The sequence below is a fragment of the Hippocampus bargibanti genome, linkage group LG12 (assembly GCF_051943395.1).
Source record: "Hippocampus bargibanti isolate YZ-2025 linkage group LG12, ASM5194339v1, whole genome shotgun sequence".
In the NCBI taxonomy this organism is placed as follows: domain Eukaryota; kingdom Metazoa; phylum Chordata; class Actinopteri; order Syngnathiformes; family Syngnathidae; genus Hippocampus; species Hippocampus bargibanti.
The window spans coordinates 18776431-18798929 of NC_142745.1; the positions used below are offsets into that span (position 1 = coordinate 18776431).

The window sequence follows — 22499 nt, forward strand, 5'->3', positions numbered from 1 at the left end:
CACAAAGAAGAGAAAACATGACTTAAAGGACAACCGACACCATTTTTTTTTTTTTGTTTCCTAACTGACATCGAAAAACGTTTTATAGCATCTAAAACCCAAAACACGCAAGTTGATATTTTTAGTCAAATGCAAAACACCAATAAAAATGACTTAAAGTGTCGCAAAACACTTCAAAATGACCTCAGAAAGTTTCAGAGAGGCCGAGTTTCAGAAGGTCCCGCCTCCTTGTTCGTGACGTCACGTTAGGATGTCTTCGCCTTGCTCTAGAATCAAAACAATGGCTTCAGATTCGGAGAAGATGCTTTCTTGTTACTCATCCAGTTATGAATATGATTGAAATAGTTCTGAAGAGGAAAACATAAATGTTTGCAATCGATGAAAGAAGTCCTTCCGTGTCAATTCGAGCCGTCTGGACTCCAATGTAGCGTCCCAGAAAATGCACAAGATGGCGCCCAAGCTCTTTTGGAAATGGGCTGATTTGTCTGCTGGGAATTGGTGTCAACTAGTATCCAATAGTAGTCTTGCTGTAACACACAACGATTCACCATCGCGTTATCTATGTGTTTTCCTTCTAATTTCGCCATCGACACGGATAAACACAAAGTTTTCAGACCAAGCAAAGTACCCAAAATGTATTGTGTGTCGCTTTCTCGGTCAGGAGCGTTCCAGACGTGACGTCAGGCATCGTCATCAACTCGAAAAAAAAAAAGACTTCCTGAATATTCAGCACGAGTCTTAAAAGGTAAAATATAGCTATATGCGGTGGAATCTTTGTAAAATACGCTGAGTAGAAGTCATTTGAAGTCATTTTACAAATTATGGACACAACTTGTTCGGAGGGGTCGGTTGTCCTTTAAAACAGCGTAACAGTGGTCAAAACAGAATAGGAAAATAGTCATCTAACACAAGACTACATGACGTTATCTTGTCACACAAACACCTCTGAAATTCGGAATTCTTTTTTTTTTTAATGAAAACACCAACTTTCAAAAGAATTATCTTCAGCACGAACAAAGTGAAAATGTCATTTATTAAATGTATGTTAACACGTCATCTAACTTTATCTGGAAAATACTCGTTTCTGTGCTGTGGACAGTGATTTTTGGTGAAGACAAACTGTGCACTTTTTGTGTGACTGTTCCTGTTTCAGAGTGTTAGCTTCGGGGAGCAACTGGCCAAAGGCCTAGCAACACATTAGCACAAACACACACGCATGGGATGAATTCACCCCCATAAAAATTTGCAACTACGCTACCTTGCAAATATACATGTAAATGCAGCTTGTGTGTTTGTTTATGACTGCTATCCCATAGTGGACGAGCAGATGGCTGTGCGTTATTTTCTTGACATTACGTTTGGTTGTTGTCACTTCCGGTACAGGTTTTACTTTCCGCGCTACTTTAAAGTTTTCACTGAGAAGTCGGCGAGAATGGACATGCTTTATCTCTGTACTGTTTAGCAACAAAAAGATCAAAAAGTCAAAAAGATCAAAACTTCTATTTTGGACAGAAAGCGGGCAAAGTGGTTTGTACGATTTTATTGCGTACGTTTTATTTCATTGATGTAAAGTCCAAACGTTTATGTGTAAATAATAGATATATTTTTATACTTGTTTGTAGTTCTACGGTAGTGGTGGTGAAGGTGGTGTGAAATCACATTAAAGAATTAACCATCCGTACAAAGAACCGGAGTCCTCTGTTTCGAATGGAAGCACAATACATTTGGCACATTGAACGTCCGCCAACATTGATTATCCTTATTTCATCATCGAAACTGATTTAGCATATCGAGCGCAGCTTTCATTGTTGATTCTTTCACTGTACCGTACAGTGTGTTTATTCGGATTGTATTGGGCAGGCACGTGACATGACCAATCGTTCTCTATCATAGTCGTAGGCTTTGGTGAAGGTGGCATAATGGAAGCGAGATTTTCTGGAAAATTTGCTCCCCACCTGGTATCTAGCCCGGATCTCTTTGATTTGTACAGGAAGTGCCTGAGTTCTGGAATGCCAATTTGAGCAACAGAATAGCTGCAAGTCTTCAGTGCCACCTTATACTTGTCACGATCTGGTTGGCGACCAACGGGTGGCGCTGTCGGCCCCGTCTGTGTTGGTCGTTCCACTCAGTGGCAGTTAAAAGGACTCCCGGCACGACCATTCCGTGTCGGGCGATTGTATGTGTTTGCTTCACCCTGTCAGGTTTGTTTCATCTTGCCAGATTTTTACTCGTAGTTTTCTTTGATATTTTGTACTTTTCTGTTCGGATGACTTGATGTTTTAGATTTTGTTCCTTCTGACTATTTCAATAAAATTTGTCAAATACAACCTGCTGCTCCTTCCTGCCTGCTTATTTGGGATCCACAACCATCACCACCTCGCAAACCGTGACAGTGCTATGTGGAGGGGATGAAACATTCTAATGGCTTCCCCAAATTCATATCCTGTGACTGTAAAGTGACCTTGAGCGTTTTGAAAGGCGCTTATAAATGGAATGTATTATTATGAATATATAATGTGGCCCGAGGCAAAAAAAAACTGACTTTGACAACCCTGCTGTTGGATGCTCACGTTTTGCTGTATGCTCGCAGATGCGCACGCCAGGTATTACTCATAATGAATGCTCAAGGGAATCAGGGACAAGAATTGATATCATCGAGTAGATCTAAAAGCGGAGTTAAGTAATGGAAATATGAAGTTTTTTTTTATGAATAAAGACCAAAAATAAATGAATGAAGCCACGTCACGGTTTTAGGTGTGTACATTTTAGTGTGTTGTTTGTACTCCCCACACATCTGTTGTTGTCACGGGTCGTGTGGTAGATTTGTTTTTTCAGGTTTTTCACGTGACTGGTGCTAATAGACTTATGTGACACCGTAAATTCAAAAACCAATAGCAAAAAAAAAAATCCCATGATCTTTTAGCTACTTCTACAAAGTTTCTTATGTACAAAATGTTTCCAACTATGATTGTGAGGTGTTCCTGAATCAGTAGGAAGCAAAGGACCAAACACTTTTGACCAAATTCCTGGCCAAGTGAACAACGTGCAACTCATGGGAAGAAGCCGTTTGGCACCGCGGGTATGATGACACTGGGAGGTCATGCGGAGTCATTTTTAATTAAGTTTCAAAATTTCTGATTTCTCCCCTAAGTCAGCTTTTCAACAAGGAATCGACTTCTTCAATTCTTGTTCTTCTTCCTAGACACAACCCCATACCTATCTGACCTTCTTCAAATGTCTATTCCCTCTTGTTCTCTCAGATCCTCTTCCTCCCTCCACCTCTGTGTGCCCCCCCTGCCCGTCTCAGCACAATGGGTGACAGAGCTTTCAGCTGCTCTGCCCCCAAACTCTGGAACGCACTTCCTCCCAACATTCGTAACATGGATTCTCTTCCCACCTTCAAATCCCATCTTAAAACCCACCTATTTAAAATTGCATTTTCTGTGTCGCGCTCTCTCTTGTTTGTATTTACAATTGTATTTTATTTATTGTATTGTATTTGTGATTGTATTTTATTTATTATAGTACCGATGTCACAATCTGGTTGGCAACCAACGGGTGGCGCTGTCGGCCCCACCTGCACAGGTGTTGGTCGTTCCAATCAATGGCAGTTAAAAGGACTCCCGGCACGACCATGCCTTGTCGGGTCATTGTATTGCATTGTATGTGTTTGCTTCACCCTGTCATGTTTGTTTCATCCTGGCAGATTTTTACTTATGGTTTTCTTTGATAGTTTGTACTTTTCTGTTCAAAGGACTTTGAGGTTTTAGATTTTGTTCCGGCTGACTTACAATTTGTCAAATACAAGCTGCTCCTCCCTCCTGCCTGCTTTTTTGGGATCCACAACCATCACCACCTCGCAAATCGTGACAACCTATCCTTGTCTGTGACTGTAAAGTGTCCTTGAGAGCTTTGAAAGGCGCTTAAAATGTAATCTATTATTATTATTATGATTATTATTATGATTATTATTATTATTATTATCAGAAAATAAGTGTTTGTTAAGCCACGGCTCGGCGGAAAATCTATTCCTCCAACTGAAATATTTCATAGACTCGGTTTGTACACCGGTAGGAGGTTGGGGGCGGGGTCCCGTAAGAAGACGCATTTCATTGAAATGGAATGCCAAAGGAAAATGTAGCGCACAGCCGCCAGCTGACCAAAATGCTGCAAGTGAAAGAGAAGCCGAGTCAGCGTCACCATGCTAGCAGCTAATGTACAGTGTGCGGAAGTCTCCGAGGGGGGCTAGCCCTGCTCATCCTCTGCATCGGGACCCTCGCGGAGCGGAACCGCCGTATCTCCGTTGCAGCTAGCTCGCTGTGGCGCTGACTCCGCCCCCTCGAGCAGCAGCGCCACAACTGGTTCGCGATTCTCTGTGACTGCTTCGTGTGGTGTGGCGCTGGCGGGGGAAGGGTCGGACGGGACTGCGGCGGCCTCTGGAGCCATGTTGGGCGCTGCGGGACCCTCCGCCGCACCGTCCGCCGAATCGGCGGCCTTGGTGGAACTCTGCTCTGTGGCTCTCAGTCTCTTCATGATGGTGGTGACCCGTACTGCTTTCTGAGAAGGGGAGGGGGGGACATTTGAAAAGCTCGGTGATAAAATACAGGGTAGTTGCCATGACAACCAATGACAATATACCCGCCAGTTACACAGGGTGACCCAAAAAGATGCGTACCCATGAAAATTTCGATTGTGGCTTTGATTAAAAAGCTATTTATTTCAAATTACAACCACACATTATTCAGTTTATGGAAGACCATTCACCAGAGTTTCAGCTATTTCTGTCAATTTGTCGTCAATTTATGGCTTTCCCAAGACGTGTTTCAAATGTCCACCATTTCGTTGCAAGCAAACCTGTGCTCATCTGACAAAGTTCAATCACTTTTACACACTCCTCTTTTGGAAGGGTGACCCAAAAAGGTGCCTCATACTGATTCCCTCACGCAGCAGTGTTTTCTCCCAAAAGAGGAGTGTGTAAAAGTGATTAACAACTTTGTCATCAGATGGGTACAGGTTTGCTTGCAACGAAACGGTGGACATTTGGAACACATCTTGGGAAAGCCATAAATTGACTACAAATTGACAGAAATAGCTGAAACTCTGGTGAATGGTCTTCCGTAAACTGAATAATGTGTGGCCATAATTTGAAATAAATGGCTTTTTAATCAAAGCCGCAATAAAAATTTTCATGGGTACGCATCTTTTTAGGTCACACTGTATTTGAATTTGGTGCCTTCAGATGAGGATGTGGTGAGCTGGTCATGTCGAAAATGGTCTGTTTTGGGGGCATACCTTCCATTTTGCTCGAGCAAAGTTCTTCTCGATTTGCGCGCAGACGTTTTCCTTGATGTTTTTATCTGACGCCGCACCGCCCGAGATCCTGTTGGATTAAAAAAAATGGGGACAGTGAACCCAGAAAGTGATTGGAACCGCTCTGCTTTTCTTTACAAAGAATGATTGTCGTGGTCTGCGCCGCTTACCATTCGTGGTTTATCGCCTCCTGTGCTGTCAGTCTTTGGTCTTGATCCACCTCCATCAGACGTGCAACCAAACTCTTTGCTGTCAGGTAGAAATGAATGCAAATGTCAACAAATGTTATTTTTTCTTCTTCCTCAGATGGATGTTGCATTGAATCAGTGTCTGAAATAACGTCTGCCCGGACGTCCGGGGCGTGCAACTTTTACGTCGGGCGTACAACTTACAGAACGTCTCCGCCCAGGTGGCCGACAACTTCTTCAAGAAAAAAAAAACTTTCTTTTTTCAAATGAAACGTTTGCTTGATTCCAATTTCGAAATCTTCGTTCGGTTTGGAAATTTCAGAATTTCGGTTCGTTTGGCAATTTGCATACTCCGCAGCCAATCAGAAGCCTGCATCGAACAACTTTGTGCTTCCGGGTGCATTTGCATATCATTTTCCAAAGTAGACGCACAGAGAGCACAGGAAACTGGATAAGTGGTTGGGAATCAAGCCAAAACTTCAGCTCCAGAAGAAAGATTCAAAAGAAGCTAACAAAATTTATGACGCTACAAAATGTAAACATACATTAAAAGCAGCGTGGAAAGAGGAGTTCACGTGGCTTGTCGCAGACGACGCAACGCAAACATTGCATTGTGCAACATGCCCAACAGTGTATGGACAAACGACAACTGGAGCAAAATTATCAGCAAGGGATATTTACCATCAATTAAGCAAGGGAGCATTTGTGGTAGGTACATCAATTACTTCCTTTTAAAGTGTTGTTCTGTTCTTTTTCCTTAATACTTTGCAACAATGGGTCTTCTTTTGTTTGCGATTAGTCGTCTTATTGGGTTTCAAGTTGTGAAAAATGGGGCAGGCAACTTTATGGCTGGGCAGGCAACTTTTCAGAGTTGTATGCCCTGGTGTCCGCTAACTTTTTGTCATGAGTTTCAGACACTTATTGAATGTTAGAATGTTAAAAAAAAATCATTGAAATAGCTCTTTCTCTTATTTCTAGTTATAACTGTATTTTATTTATTGTATTCTATTTGTGATTGTATTTTATTTATTATTGTACCTATGCTTGTCTGTGACTGTAAAGTGTCCTTGAGAGTTTTGAAAGGCGCTTAAAATGTAATATATTATTATTATTCTTGGTGGATACACAACAAAGACAAAAAAAAGATAGCTCCCAAATACCTGAATCTGAGATCTCATCCCAATATGGCGAGTCAAACTCATAGTCGCCTGCAAGGATCTTTCGGAACAAGTTCTTGTCATGGTTTTCATAATCATCGTCGTCACTCTCATCATAGAAAGGAGGATTTCCCGACAGCCTAGAGTGATAAGCGAGAAAAGTGTTGTTTGTTCATATCAAAGACTTGTGCGACTCGGTCTTGCTGTCGTCGGGTACAGAACACCCGCGAGGAACCGTAAACCCCGTTTGTCCCCCACCCCTCATCCCCTCTTGTCATGTCTGATTCTGAGATGATGCTAAACAGGAGTGCATGAGAGCTACCTAATCGATTATCCTCACAAGGTCCAGTTGAAATGAAAATAAATATATTGATGGTGCAAATGTTCAAAGTCCGACCCGAGGGGCAAATGCGGCCCGTGGTCAATTTTCATCCTGCCCACAGCCTGTGTCATAAAATCAATAACGTCTGGCCCGCATGTTGAATGAAGACATTGGGCAATAGCGCTTACCTGCGTGCGCTAAATGCTGCAATCTAGAGGCTTAATCAAGAATGGCAAATTAGTAAATGAGTCATTGAATAAATCTTCTTTTTCTTTTGGCTTTTCCCTTCAAGGGGTCGCCACAGCGAACCAGTGTCCTCCATTTTCAGAGGTTGCATTCACATTTTTGGTTTGGATACGTCGGATGCCCTTCCTGACACAAGCTTCTGTATTTATCCGGGCTTGGGACCGGCACAGTAAGACACTGGCTTGTGTCCCCTTGTGGCTACAGAACAAGCTCACTCTTCAGCCTGCATAATTTTTGAAAATGGCAATTTTAAATAAAAAAAAATCTAAAATGGCAATTTTCAACATTTTTCATGACATTTTCTAAAATGGTGACAATCAATAAGAGCAATGACTTCTGTTCAACTGTTAATTCAAGATGGCGCCGTGAGAGTGGCGGCCTCTCCAGCAGATACTGTATTTTGTTTTTCTACTTCTTTCTTTCTTTTCCTCTTCCTTTTATAACTTTGCTGCTGTGTTACTTCCGGGTAGTGTCTGTGTAAGCTCTCAGTTGTGCAGGAGTGGTCCATCGATGAGAAGGTTTCTTCAGCCGTCATCTGTACAATTTTGAAGGTTTCGGACGTTTCGCCTCCTATCCAAGAGGCTTCGTCAGCAAACTAAAGTCTTACTGGTCGTATCGGCCCTATTTATATATCCCTAATGTCCAGACATGGCGGCGCCGGACACAGCTATGATAGGTCCCGTCTCTCAGGTTGGGGGGAGCAGAGGACCACTCCCTGTGGCCCCACTGATTGTTCCTACATTCCTGACTAACGACTGGCCTGTTTGCCCCATTCCCTCCGGTATCACCTCATCAGCATTACAAATGTTGCCTAACCTGTGTCTTCAAAAAGTACAGATGACGGCTGAAGAAACCTTCTCATCGACTAACCTGTGTTGCCTAAGCAGGCTATTGTACCAACGATCCAAATTGAACCTCACCCCACCAGACCGGTTTAATGAAGGATTTTGTTGTTTTATGAGAATCGCGTCTTTTACTCCCCTTTCAAACCATCTGTGTTCTTTCGCTAAGATTTTAACCTCATTGTCATTAAATGAGTGGTTGCTAGCTTTTAGGTGCATATGTACTGCCGATTGAGGCCCACTAGTATTATCCCTGCGATGTTGGTAAAGTTTTTTTTGAGAATTTGTTGAGTCTCCCCAATGTACTGCTCTTTACAATTACTACAGGCTAAACGTCCGACACCTTCAAAAAAGTACCTATGACGGCTGAAGAAACCTTCTCATCGATCTTCCGGGTAAAGTGAATGCTGGCGCGAATGGCTGCGACTGCGGTAAAGTGTCCTTGAGAGTTTTGAAAAATGTATTATTATTATTATTATTATTATTATTAAAAATAATGAAGTGAATATTCAATTAAAATGTTCAATGTCAATTCAATTTTGATCTGCATGTTTGAAATGGACTAAAACGCATTCTTAAGATAGTTTAAAATTAAAGGACAACCGACACCATTTTTTTGTTTCCTAACTGACAAAAGAAAAACGTTTTATAGCATCTAAAATACCCAAAACATGCAGGCTGATATTTTTAGTCAAATGCAAAAGACCAATAAAAATGACTTAAAGTGTCCCAAAACTACTTCAAAATGACATCGGAAATGGCGAGTTTCATAAGGTCCCGCCCCCTTGTTCGTGACGTCACGCCAAGACGTCTTGCTTTGCTCTAGAATCAAAACAATGGGGTTTAATTTAAAACAGATTCTTATCTTACAGACAGTGTATTGTCGGTGTTCAAATACCTGACATGTTTTGGCGTCTACTTCCGCGGAACAAAAAATTAGATATCAAGTACACAGGATGAACTTAATACAACTAAAACAATGGGGGCTTCAGATTCGGAGAAGATGCTTTCTTGTTACTCATCCAATTAAAAATATGATTCAAATAGTTCTGAAGAGGAAAGCATAAATGTTTGCAATCGATTAAAGAAGTCCTTCCGTATCAATTCGAGCCGTCTGGACGCCAATGTAGCGTCCCAAAAAATGCAAAAGATGGCGCCCAAGCTCCATTGGAAATAGGCTGATTTGTGTGCTGGGAATTTGTGTCAACTAGTATCAAATTGTAGTCTTGGTGCAACACACAACGATTCACCATCGCGTTATTTATGTGTTTTCCTTCTAATTTCGCCATCAACACGAAGTTTTCAGACCAAACAAAGTACCCAAAATGCATTGTGTGTCGCTTTCTCGGTCAGGGGCGTTCCAGACGTGACGTCACGTCACGAATCGTCACCAACTCGAAAACAAGAGTTCCTAAATATTCAGTGCGAGTCTTAAAACGTAAAATATAGCTATATGCCGTGGAATCTTGTAAAATACGCTCAGTAGAAGACATTTGAAGTGATTTTACTCATTATGGACACAACTAGTCCAATGGCGTCGGTTGTTCTTTAAATTAAACGAAAAAAAGCAAATGTGAAAGGTTGAATGGCTCGCTGAAATTTATTTCAATTATTTGCTGTTGTCAGTAATGGACGTCTGCCTAGGTTGCCCCCCCTACATTTTTAACACACCACAAAATTGGCCCCCTTTGCAAAAACTATTGGACACCACTAGATTCAGACAAGTCGTGCATTGATCAATAATTGTATCTATCGGTGTCTCTCACAAGTCACGAGCCCCCTCACCCCCAACTCACAGAATGTACATGATGACACCTGTGGCCCAACAGTCCACGGGGCGACCATATCGCTGTCTGCCGACCACCTCTGGAGCTGCAGAGGGGGAAAAAAATGAAGCCTGATTCCTGACAAACACAAAAATATTTCCTAGTACTCTCTTCTTGGCCCGATTGATGCGCTTAAAAATCTCACCCAAATATTCTGGTGTCCCACAGGGCTCTTTGATTAATCCATTCTCCATCTTGGCAAGATGGAAGTCGCTGATGACTATTTTCGAGTGCTTGAGGCGGTTGTAGTACACCAAATTCTCCAACTGCGCACGTGAGAAAGAGCAGACGTCTGAGGCGTGTTTCAGGCAAGAACATTCAAATCGACTCCTCTGAAGAGCTTCATGGTCAAAAACAGAAGCATTCTGAAAACGCAACAATCTCCTTTCCACCCCTCCCTCCATCCCTTTCACCTCACGATGTCTTGGAAGTGAAGGAGTTGGAACCCTGGAAAAAGAGTCGGATGTCACCTTCAGATTTCTGTGAACGATCTGCAGGGAGTGGAGGTAAGCCACGGCTTCCAAGACCTGCCGCATCACATTGCTGGTATCCCGCTCCGAGTAGTAGCCTTGGTCCAAGATCCAGTCAAACACTTCTCGGCCCGTCGCTCTGTGACGGAGAAGAGGACATCGTCGTGAAAAAGAAGAGACCCAAGGCCCTGTTTCCAAGTGAGAGACACCCCGATTTTTAAATGCGTCGTTGTTTAGATATCTTCCTATTGGCCACACAATCTTGTTTGCTGGCATCGTTTCTAGGCAACGGTGGTCAACCCGAATGTTATTGTCTTACAAGGAAACATCTGGATCCAACTTGAACACCACTTACCAGCTCGTGATGTGTTGTTTCGCTATCCTGCGAGGTGGATATAGATGGACTGCAACCACTCGCTTCTTCTTTTTCATAATACAAATGTATGTTCTGCATCCTGATTGGCCGAGGGACCGTAGACCAACGTCAACATTCTCAGAGCCTCCTCTCCGAAAAGCTTGCCAAAAGATGACCCAAAAAGATGCGTACCCATGAAAATTTCGATTGTTGATTTGATTAAAAAGCTATTTATTTCAAATTACAACCACACATTATTCAGTTTATGGAAGACCATTCACCAGAGTTTCAGCTATTTCTGTCAATTTGTCGTCAATTTATGGCTTTCCCAAGACGTGTTTCAAATGTCCGCCATTTCGTTGCAAGCAAACCTGTACTCATCTGATGACAAAGTTGTCAATCACTTTTACACACTCCTCTTTCGGGAGGGTGACCGAAAAAGATGAGTCCCTTGTTGCAGCAATGTTTTCTCCTGAAAGAGGAGTGTGTAAAAGTGATTGGCAACTTTGTCATCAGACGAGTACAGGTACGCTTGCAACGAAAAGGACATTTGGAACACATCTTGGGAAAGCCATACATTGATGACAAATTGACAGAAATAGCTGAAACTCTGGTGAATGGTCTTCCGTAAACTGAATAATTTGTGGTTGTAATTTGAAATAGCTTTTTAATCAAAGCCACAATTAAAATTTTAATGGGTACGCATCTTTTTGGGTCACTCTGTACATGATCAGCAAACTACTATTGCGATAAGCACACTATCCATCCATCCATCTTTTCTCTGCCGCTTTCCCGGGATCAGGTTACAGGGGCAGCAGCTTAAGTAGGGAAGCCCAGACTTCCCTCTCCCCAACCACTTCTTCCACCTCTTCCTGAGGCGTTCCCAGGCCAGCTGGGTGACATTGACATAGTCTCTCCAGCGTGTCCTGGGTCGTCCTCAAGGTCTTCTGCCAGTGAGGAATGCCCGGAACACTTCATCCGGGAGGTGTTAAGGTGGCCTCCTAATCAGATACCCAAGCCACCTCATATGGCTTCTCTTGATAGAAGCAAACTCCACTTCAGGAAAGACTGAAGTTTAAAAGCCAAGACGGCACCATCATGTTCCTCACGCCAGAGGCTGGAAGACACAACGTACCCTCTTTTTTCCTCGCTCAGACTTACAGTTCAAGAAAGAGGAAGTATTCCTTTTTTGTCTCAAAGACGTCGACCAGCTGGAGAATATTGGGATGTTTCACCCTGAGGAGATGACAAACAAATGCATTATACAACCAATGGTGGGTTCTTTACTAATGCTAACACGAAGTTCCGTGGTAATGTTTAAAAAAAAATTATACACACAGAGAGAGCGCGCACGAAATGCTTCGTTTCAAGAACTCACATCTTTAAAATGAGGATTTCATTTTTCGCAGCTCTGCGCACCTTCCTTCCATCCTTCTTCAGGAACTTTTTGCACATGTACATTCGCATGGTGTTTTTGTCCTTGGCTCTGAATATCTCACAGAACTCCTCCCTGCAAAGAAAGCATTTCGAGGGGCCATGGATAAATGCTTGGTACAGCTGAACCTCTCAAGCCGAATGCTTCAAATTGATTTTCTTTTTTCCTCCATTTTGGGAGACAGTGAGACCTCAACTTACGAACGTAATTGATTCCCAGACAGAGTGTGTAAGGCGAAAAGTGTGTATCTCAAAATAAAATTCCCATCGGAAACCATTAAAATGGGAATAATCCGTTCCCGGGTTTCCATAAAATATACTTTTCAACTAAATAAGCCTTAAAACTACACACAACCTACCTTATCCTATGTATAATAAATGTGCTATTGTATTGTAATGAAAGAAATACACTGCACTGTATAATAAAATTACTTTATTTGCATTTGTGATGGTCATTGATGACTCTTAATTGACACCTGTTGCTTTCTGACTTGTAAGGTCTTACGAAACTGAGGCATCACATTATCATTCATCATGTTGATTATTCTTATAGCCTTTTCTGAATGGAACTGTTCAATAAAAGCCTGCACATCAACTGTTGAATGGCCTGCTTCTGCTTGTCCTCTTGAAGGCAAATCAAATCATGTGTGTTGAGGACCTCATTATGGTCAGCAACAAGCCCCTCGATGTCATCTGCATTCACTTCGAGTCCCGTAGGTGCTGGCAGAGATTTTATGACAACAAAAGGCGCGAGTCCGATGATTCCACGGACGCGGAATAAAACGCGACAAAAGAAGGCGGGCGGGACGAATAAAATGGCACACTTGCGTCTAACAATCACCTTGGGCAAAGCAAACTTTTGGAGCACAAGCAAACTTTTGGAGCACAAGACACAGCGATGAACTTTCGTCGTAATCATGTCACTGGTGAGGTGACAGTGACTCGTTGAAATGAAATGAAATTGCAGTGTCGTGAGCGGCGGCCACACCCGAGTTGTCAACTCGCACGTGACAATTTAGCGTGACTATTGACATGGTGTTCTGGTGTGTGTGAAAACACTAGCTCTGATTGGCTTACCATGACACATGACTCCACCCTTTAGCCAATCACAATCACTTCTATCGCATCTTGACAGAATTCAAGTGTAGCAACACAGTTCAAGTGTAGCAACACAGAAATGTTGGACAAACAGAAGTGTTTGTCCCTGCTCATTCAGTTAGACAATGCTTTCCAAACAGCCTTGAGTCATAAGTAGTGCGCTATTCTCGAACCTGAACGCACCCCAAGTCTTGGATGACAAATAAACAGAGCAGAGTAGACGTGTACAGCTGGTACTTTCTTCAATTTATTCAAAGTAACGCACCACATTTGAACCGTGGCTGAACACGAGCCTGTGGTGTTTATTTTCCGGTCCATAATAGTAAAATTATGAGCAAAAAGCTCTAAGTAGGCGATCGACGTGTGCATTCAATGAGAGGGGGTGCGGCTGGAGCGCTGTTCGGTCGTGTGCTTCCGCCGAAGATCACTCCGCCAGATCCGAAGGTCGTGTGCTTGATGGACCGGCCGTGGTGGGTGTGTATTATGAAAATAGTGCTTATTATGAGGCTTAATTTTCATAAATTTGACGTTCGGATGATGAAAAGTTCATATTATAAGGCGTTCGTAAGTTGAGGTCTCACTGTATCATGCGAGGCCTCTGAGAAGACCCAAGCAATGCTGAAAATGAGTACAGTGATACCTCGGCTTACGAACGCTTTAGCCAACGAACCTTTCGCCTTACGAACATTAAATTCGCGAGAATATAAGCTTGGCATACGAACGACTTTTCGGGAAACTCACGGAGCGCCACAATGAGTGATGTGTCATTCGCGAATGAGCCGGTTCTTGGAGCTGGATCTCTGAAGTGAACGAAGAGAGGCTTCTCGTTTGGGAGCTCCTAACAAGGAGCTGGAAATGGCAGCCGACTTTTTTTTGTCCTCTATTCCCCGCCTCCAGTCTTCGGTTAAAGCCGCATGTGATTGTTCAAGATCCGTGGAAGAGGAGGGAGGGGACACACGCAGCAGGACACACACAGCAGTGAGGAGAATGAGGAGGTGTTAGAGAAACAGAAGCACACTGAACACATGAAACAGGAAAGGGAGACAACAGAGCTTGATAGCACTACAAAGAAAAAAAGGGAAGAGATGAGAAAATGGATAAAAAATACAGTGAAATTTGGACTCGTTTAAACTTAAACTTATTGATAGTTCAAAGGCAGAGTGTAGACTACAAGGTTAAAATATCCCATCAATCAGGCTCCGCAAATAACCCGCACAAGTCATCTGCACAATTTGAAGAAAAAAGACAAGCAAGGGAAGCAGCTATTAATGAAGTTTCTAGTGTGTCTGCCTGCATCTGTTGCTGTTGCAATATCACAACTTCTAAGATGTACAAACCAGAGCTCCTTGAGACACTTTATGCAAAAGCTATTAACCCAGCTAAACATAACACAATTGATGTGGAACTAGGTAAAAGTATCGCCGAGAAACCACGGCAACTTCACTCGGAAATTGTCAAGAGGCAACCTGGAAGTTCGTCATCAATTGATTATTTCAAGGCAAATTTGAATATGCATGTAGTACACCATTTTGTGTTTGGGAGCCTTTTACTGAGCGAGTTGCTTGTTCTGTAGCCACAAAGGGACATAAGTCTTCTTGTGCCGGTCCCAAGCCCGGATAAATACAGAGGGTTGTGTCAGGAAGGGCATCCGACGTAAAAGCTTGGCCAAAACAAACATGCATATCATACCTCTGAAGATGGAGGTTACTGATTCGCTGTGGCGACCCCTTGAAGGGAAAAGCCGAAAGGAAAAGAAGAAGAAGGCTAGCCACGGATGGTTCGAGAACAGTGTCTTACAGGGATTCATAGTGTCATTCGTCATGGTGAGACAGAAAGTTCTGACGATAAAGCTGCCAAAGCTTACGAGGAATCATTCATCAAGATGGTGGAAGAAGAAGGCTACGTTCCTCATCAAGTGTTTAATGCTTTTTGGGAAAAAGATGCCTAACCGGACTTTCATTACACAGGAACAGAAGTCTTTCCCTGGGAATAAGCCTATGAAAGATGTATGAATGATGACTGTAGGAACCTTCCTTCCTACAGTCCTTATGGAATGTGACTCCCTCCCACCTCCTCCCACTCCATTCCATCAAGCCATCAACGACCATCTTCTTCTTCTTTTCCTTTCGGCTTTTCCCTTGACGGGGTCGCCACAGCAAATCAGTGTCCTCCATCTTTAGAGGTTTGATCTGCAGGTTTGTTTTGGCCAAGCTTTTACGTCGGATGCCCTTCCTGACACAACCCTCTGTATTTTTCCGGGCTTGGGACCGGCACAAGAAGACTTATGTCCCTTTGTGGCTACAGAACAAGCAAATCACAAAGTTAAATAAAACAAGTTTATTATAAATTACAGTTTATTTCTTTAATTACAATACCATAGCACATTTATTGTACATAAAATAAGATGTATTATGTGTAGTTTTAAGTCTTATTTAGTAAAAAAATATGTTTTATGGGCATATGGGAACTGATTATTGTCATTTTAATGGTTTCCTATGGGGAATTAATGTTTGGAATACACATTTTTCACCTTACACGCACTTTCTGGGAACCAACTAAGCTAGTAAGCCAGGGTATCACTTTACATCGATAGATAAATGGTACTCACGATTTAACAATTTGACCCATGTCGTACTTGTCCGTCACATCTGAAGGACTGTAGTAATCCTTCTTTTCACCAAACGTGAAACAGCCAAATGGCATAGCCGCTCCTGACCTGCAGTCACAAATGGATAGAAAAAGAGATGAATCCCCAGCTTTTACGTGACGACAAAACAGTAATTTTTTGCGAGTACTGTATGTTGAAAATTTTTTGGAAAGAGATGCTGCAAGTTAGATTTTGTATTGCGCGCCTTTTTCCGTCCGAGCTCGCTTGCGAATGGCTGCGTACTGTACTTCACGCACATGCACGCATATAGACACATTGGAGGTTTCAAAGGCTGTATTTTTACGCGATGGACACCAAGGTTGACCAATCAGTGCTATGCTGAAGTGTTGCCAACGAGTTCAGAGTCCGATTTGCCAAGCTCGCTTACGATTGGCTGTGTCGAGTATGTGGGCGTGGTGGAAATCCCTCTTCAACATTGACGCTCCAGGACCAGGACTACCTGCGATAGTCAAACATCTGCAAAATAGGGTTTGGCACTCCACCCCCACCCACATGCATGAAAATTGCGATAATCATGAATTTGTTGTGTATTCTGTAAGTTATATGTGGAGGGAATGAAACATTCTAATGGCTTATCCAAATTCATAACGGCCCTCAAGAAGAAACCGTGACGACATTGTGACCTGTAGCAAAAAATGACTTGGCCTACATGTGTCAAAGTCAAGGCACCGGGCCAAATCTGGCCTGCCACATCATTTTATTCGGCCCGTGAAAGCAAATCAAATTAGTGAAATTCCATGGTGCTTGCTAAAGTCTAGACCAAAATTTGAAATTGTCCCATGTCAACCACAGCAATAGTCATTATTTAGTAACCGAGGCCATCATTTCGCATTTTATTGGAGCCAATGATTGGCTCCAACGAAATGCGACTCTGCGAGCATTGTTTTCAGTGAATGACTCATGCAATGCAAACAAGTGGCCTAGGCGCGGCATATGCGCATAGGACAACGGTTGCAACGTGAAAAGCCCGTGGGGTTGTTCCTCCAAAGCGCGCTTGACCTTAAACTAATGGGGAAGACAAAAAAAACATCTTCTATCGACCACAAAGCTTGACTCAAACTTGTTTTCCACCCACATGAATGAAGGAATGTCATCTCGGTGGCCTTTCTCCGGTCGATAGCATCCGTCTGGACCTAAATATACTCAGCTCGCGTTGGCAGTGATGTGCTTTATTGGTTTTTTTGTAAGTTGGCGCTTGGCCAACGGCGAACGTGCTGAGAGAATGAGCTACATCGGAGCAGCTCCGTATGGTGGGAGGTGTTGAGATACAAGACTCGGCTCGCGTCGGCAGTGATGTGCTTTATCGGTTTTGTCGTAAGTTGGCGCGTGGCCAACGGCGAACGTGCCGAGAGAATGAGCTACATCGGAGCAGCTCCGTATGGTGGGAGGTGTTGAGATACAAGACTGTGCGGTAACTGATTGTCGCGTACCTTAACGATTAGAACAACCAAGCCATTGGAGGCCTGCATCTCCAGCTTGTTGTCCGAAGAAATACGAGGCGAACATTGGTATTCCTGTTTTAGTCGCCATCACAACAACAAACCTATTGAACTTCGTGTAAAATCGGAATTGGTTCCTGGTTCATGAGCTCATCTGACAATTCCGCGTGACTGTTGTTGGTTGCCTTGGTAACAAAGTCCTTACATGTGCCATGGCGGTAGCGTACTGTCTCTGCAACATGCAAATGAATAGCATGGGGGTGTACTTCATGTTGTGTACGGCACCAATGTAGGACGCACGTATTTTATTTATTTATTTATTTATTTATTTATTTATTTATTTCCCCACCCTGGTTGCTTATGTCATGAAGGCACAGTCAAAGATTAGGCCACGAGGTTCCTTCCTCAATAACGGATTCAATCAACGTTTTGTTTTTCACCGATGAATAATTGAAAGCGATTTCTAAGGCACAACCAGTAAAAAGATTGAAAACCGCAGCAGTTACCAGCTTTTGCTCATCTCATGAACAGCACTTACGTTATGGACTGTATTGACCCATAAATAAATAAATAAATAAATAAATACATACATACATACATACGTACGTGCGTGCGTGCATGCACGCACGCACGTACGTACGCACGCACGCACGAACGAATGAATGAACGAACGCATGAACGAACAAACGAACAAAGCCACCCCATTTCCATGAGACGCGACCGTGCCGACAACGCACACAGTCAAGAGCACTTCAAGCAGCTCTCCCCAAGGATTTAATTTCAGGCAAATCTCTACGATCCATTTGGTAATCTGGCATCCTTCCGCCAGCAGCTGCTACTGCCACGGCCCGACTTGGGCCCACTGCAAATGCGGACGTACGCCTTTTAGAGCTAAACAAATCATGACAGTCGACTCATTTCTGGGCCAGAATGACACTCTCCTCTTATGAGACACACGTGAATAAGTGCAAGTGGAAACATCCTCATTGTGTACTACAATATGTGTGTGTGATGGAGAACCAGGTCTATAAGCACAGACAAAGGCAAATGTGGGTTTTTACATTTTAAAGAAAGGCGGGTGGTGGCCACTGTGACAGCCAATGTACAGTAGGTGAATATGCCATGTCCCCGAGCTAATATTCCACCGGCACAGAGAACATGAACACGTCAGACAGATTAGTGTCAGCGTGGCATAGGCACCAGTTGTAAAAAGTGTCATCTCCTGCTTAGTGACTTGACTAGAATCTTCATCAAGGGTGTCAAACTCATCTTTTGCTGTTTTTGTCCCTCTCAGGGGCAATTATGAATTTGGGGAGACCATTAGAATGTTTCTTCCCCATCACATTTTCATAGCGAGCGCACAACAGATTTATTAATTAATTTTCAAATTTGAAGTAAAAAATAATGACTTGTATTGTGGCTTACATGGGACAATTTGAAATTTTGATTTGGCCTTTAGTTAGCACCTTACATGCTTGATTTGCATTCGCAGACCAAATAAAATGAGGTGGCGGGACAGATTTGCCCACGGGCCCTTGACTTTAACACCTGTGATCATCATAAACTCACATTCATTCAAAACACAATGCTCAACTTCCAAAAAGTACATTCTATATTTAAAAAAATACAGGAATAATAAATTCACTAAATATTATTTTAAAAAGTATAGGTCAGCTTTGGTGAATATCCTATGAGAGAAACTCGATTTAATCGGTCTGAAAAAAACTTGTAACAACAGTGATTTGATGCATGAAATGAAATGAAATGTGGGACTTAATATGGAAACGCCGTCAAACTTGACATACTTATTCAAGTCATCATTAAAGGGATGAGGGCAGCATGAGTACCACTGGACGGAACCGGAGATCGAAGAGGCACCGAAAACAACCAACGTGCTCCATTAAAACACTTGAAATAAAATCGTGAAATTAAAAAAGAGCACCATGCGCCGTATTTGCCGTAAAACTGAAGGAGATTGAAGATTTAAAGCCCCCCGCCACCACTCTGTGCGCAATCGCCGTTGTCCTCAACAAACTTCTACGGGTGTTAAATTAAGAAGAAAAAAAACAAGTGGGATGGAAGAAGCAATATTTTTATTCTCATCCACAAAAAAACGTCGTTTGAAACCACTTACCTGGACCTCCAAATGCGTCTCGAAACGGTCTCGAGTTCAATGTCGAACCTTCCTGTTGGCTAAATGCGTCAACGGTGCCGGTAAGAAAAGTTGTTCCGAAGCAAAAAATGCGCAAGAGTAACAATGTATCGCGTACGATCTGTTGTTCCGCGGTGCAGCCGAGAGGAAGGAAGGGGGTTGAGGGGTAAGTAGGGGAGTGTACAGTGAGCACACGCAGCGTTACGACACCTCAGGCACGCTTAAGAGTCGATTTTTTTACTCGTATTTCGAAAAGCAGCCACGCAAACTGCACCGTCACCTAAAAACTAGTAGTCTGTTTCACTCAATGTTGACACGATTTTGTTTTTGTTCCCAACACATGACAGCAACTTTTCTGAATTTCCCCCCTGAATTTCTGTTATTTTCTTAGGTACACTTGTGTTATCAAGCAAAACTCGCAACAATAGTCATCAATTTTACTGATGGCTTATTTATAATTTAGTTTTATCAAGAAAAACCTTTTTGTTTATGAAGGAAAACAGGCTGGCCGCTTTTAAAAGGCGCTTATAAATGACATGTGTTATTATTACTGTACCTATTAGCTAGTTAGCTAGCTTTCTATCTATTTGAGTTACTTCCGGGTTGAGTGAATGCTGGCGCGTGTGGCTGCTGCCGCTCACCCGCAGAAAAAAAATTCCTGTGACTGCAAAGTGTCCTTGAGAGTTGTGAAAGGCGCTTGAAAATGCAATGGATTATTATTAATGAACATTACAGGTAACATCAGATTTACAACCAGGTTCCGGTCCAACCAAACGGTCGTAAGTCAAAATGGTCATAAGTCGAAATCCTTAAGAAACGTTCTACTAACGCGTTGCGTTGCCAGGCGTAGAATTAAAATACAAAAATATCAATCTTTGACACCGTCTTGCGTCCGTTTGCCGTGTCACCGACGCTGCTGCTCATTTGGTGATGCTAAATCACAGGTGTCAAAATCACGGCCCGGGTGGCAAATCTGGGCCGCCACATTATTTTATTCGGCCCGCAACATGGTGCTTGCTAACGTCCGGACCACAATTTCAAATTGTCCCATTTGGAGGACAAGCGACACCATCGGACAAGTTGTGTCCATAATTTGTAAAATCACTTCAAATAACTGAGCGTATTTTACACAGATTCCGCCGCATATAGCTATATTTTACTTTTTAAGACTCAGGAAGTCTTGTTTTTGAGTTGGTGACGATGCCTGACGTGACGTCACGTCTGGAACGCCCCTGACCGAGAAAGCGACACACAATGTATTTTGGGTACTTTGTTTGGTCTGAAAACTTTGTGTTGACCCGTGTTGATGGCGAAATTAGAAGGGAAACACATAAATAACGCGATGGTGAATCGTTGTGTTGCACCAAGACTACTATTTGATACTAGCTGACACCAATTCCCAGCATTCAAATCAGCCCATATCCAACGGAGCTTGGGCACCATCTTGTGCATTTTCTGTGCCGCTACAGCAGTCCAGACGCCTCAAAATGACACGGAAGGACTTCTTTAATCGATTACAAACATTTATGCTTTCTTCTTCAGAACTATTTGAATCATATTCATAACTGGATGAGTAACAAGAAAGCATCTTCTCCGAATCTGAAGCCATTGTTTTGATTGTCGAGCAAGGCAAGACGTCTTGGTGTGACGTCAATTTTGGACTGTTTAAACTCCATGACAGGACATGGGAAACTCATTCACATCAGGAGGTCATTAGCCAGGTTACAAATCTATCGGTTCAGGGAAAGACAACTAATTAAAATATCTATGTTCTGTTGTTTATAATTGTTGATGCTTGTGACATCCAGGGGCGTACTATTCATGGGGGCGGGACCTTCTGAAACTTGATATTTCCAAGATCATTTTGAAGTAGTTTTGGGACACTTTAAGTCATTTTTAGTGGTGTTTTTCATGTGACTAAAAATACAGTGAGACCTCAACTTACAAACACCTCAACTTACAAACTTTTTGTCTTACAAACGTCAAATTTATGAAAATTAAACCTTATAATAAGCACTATTTTCATAATACACACCCACCACGGCTGGCGGAGTGATCTTCGGCGGAAGCACACGACCGAACAGCACCAGAGGTTAAGTTACCAACAGTCCTTATGGAAGGTGACTCTCCTTCCATAAGCCATCAACGACCATCAAAAAGGTAAATAAAACTTTATTTTACAGCACAGTTTATTTCTTTAATTACAGTCGTCATGTAATGCGCCTCTCTTTCCAAACAGCAATTCCCTTTGTCCTTCGACCTCCAACGCCATTCCATCAAGCCATAAATGACCATCACAAATGTAAATAAAGTGACTTTATGATACAATGCAGTGTATTTCTTTCATTACAATACAATAGCACATTTATTATATATAGAATAAGGTATGTTGTGTGTAGTTTTAAGGCTTATTTAGTTGAAAAGTATATTTTATGGAAACCCGGGAACGGATTATTCCCATTTTAATGGTTTCCTATGCATTGTATTTCATATGCTATAAAACGTTTTTCTGATTCAGTCAGGAAACAAAAAAATGGTGTCGGTTGTCCTTTAAACCACAATAACAGTCATTCTTTTTGAATTCAAATTTGAAAAGTAGTTATTCATTAATTTTTGTGCGCTCTGTATGTATGATGTGAAGGGGATGACACATTCAACAATGTGGCCCGCGGCAAAAAAACGAGTTTTACACCTCTGTGCTGAATTGTTCGGAAGATATTGTTTTGGATTATTTTATATTGTCTATCCCATGACAAATTGGTCAAGTCGAAATCATCCATTTTGCACTCATATGAAAAGGCCATGTTGCAATTTATCATTCGAGCCGCTGCTTCCTCGCCCACATGTGCTCAAATCAGTTGATGCCAGACTTTAATAAGCCCCTCAAATATCTCTGTGTCCCCCAAAGAAACATTGCCTGTGACACTTCCACTTTGGAATGACAGCTTGGGGATGCAGTGTGGTGGTAGTGGGTTACGCTCCTTACTTGATG

The 22499-nt window shown here is 42.5% G+C and overlaps 1 protein-coding gene and 1 long non-coding RNA gene across 2 annotated transcripts in view; one reads left to right on the forward strand and one right to left on the reverse strand.

Annotated features, from left to right (window-relative positions):
- The window catches only part of LOC148890794 (uncharacterized), a 34910-nt gene that overhangs the window by 9629 nt on the left and 2782 nt on the right, over positions 1 to 22499 (forward strand). The window lies entirely within an intron of this gene.
- On the reverse strand, positions 1016 to 19690 carry camkvb (CaM kinase like vesicle associated b). Its single transcript, XM_089010837.1, has 11 exons — positions 19490 to 19690; positions 15857 to 15964; positions 12095 to 12226; positions 11878 to 11952; positions 10362 to 10500; positions 10037 to 10157; positions 9862 to 9937; positions 6659 to 6795; positions 5481 to 5559; positions 5293 to 5380; positions 1016 to 4557 (listed from the first exon to the last, which is right to left on the reverse strand). Exons 2-11 carry the CDS (start codon positions 15949 to 15951, stop codon positions 4246 to 4248), a joined length of 1254 nt encoding a protein of 417 aa, XP_088866963.1. The 5' UTR covers positions 15952 to 15964; positions 19490 to 19690; the 3' UTR covers positions 1016 to 4245.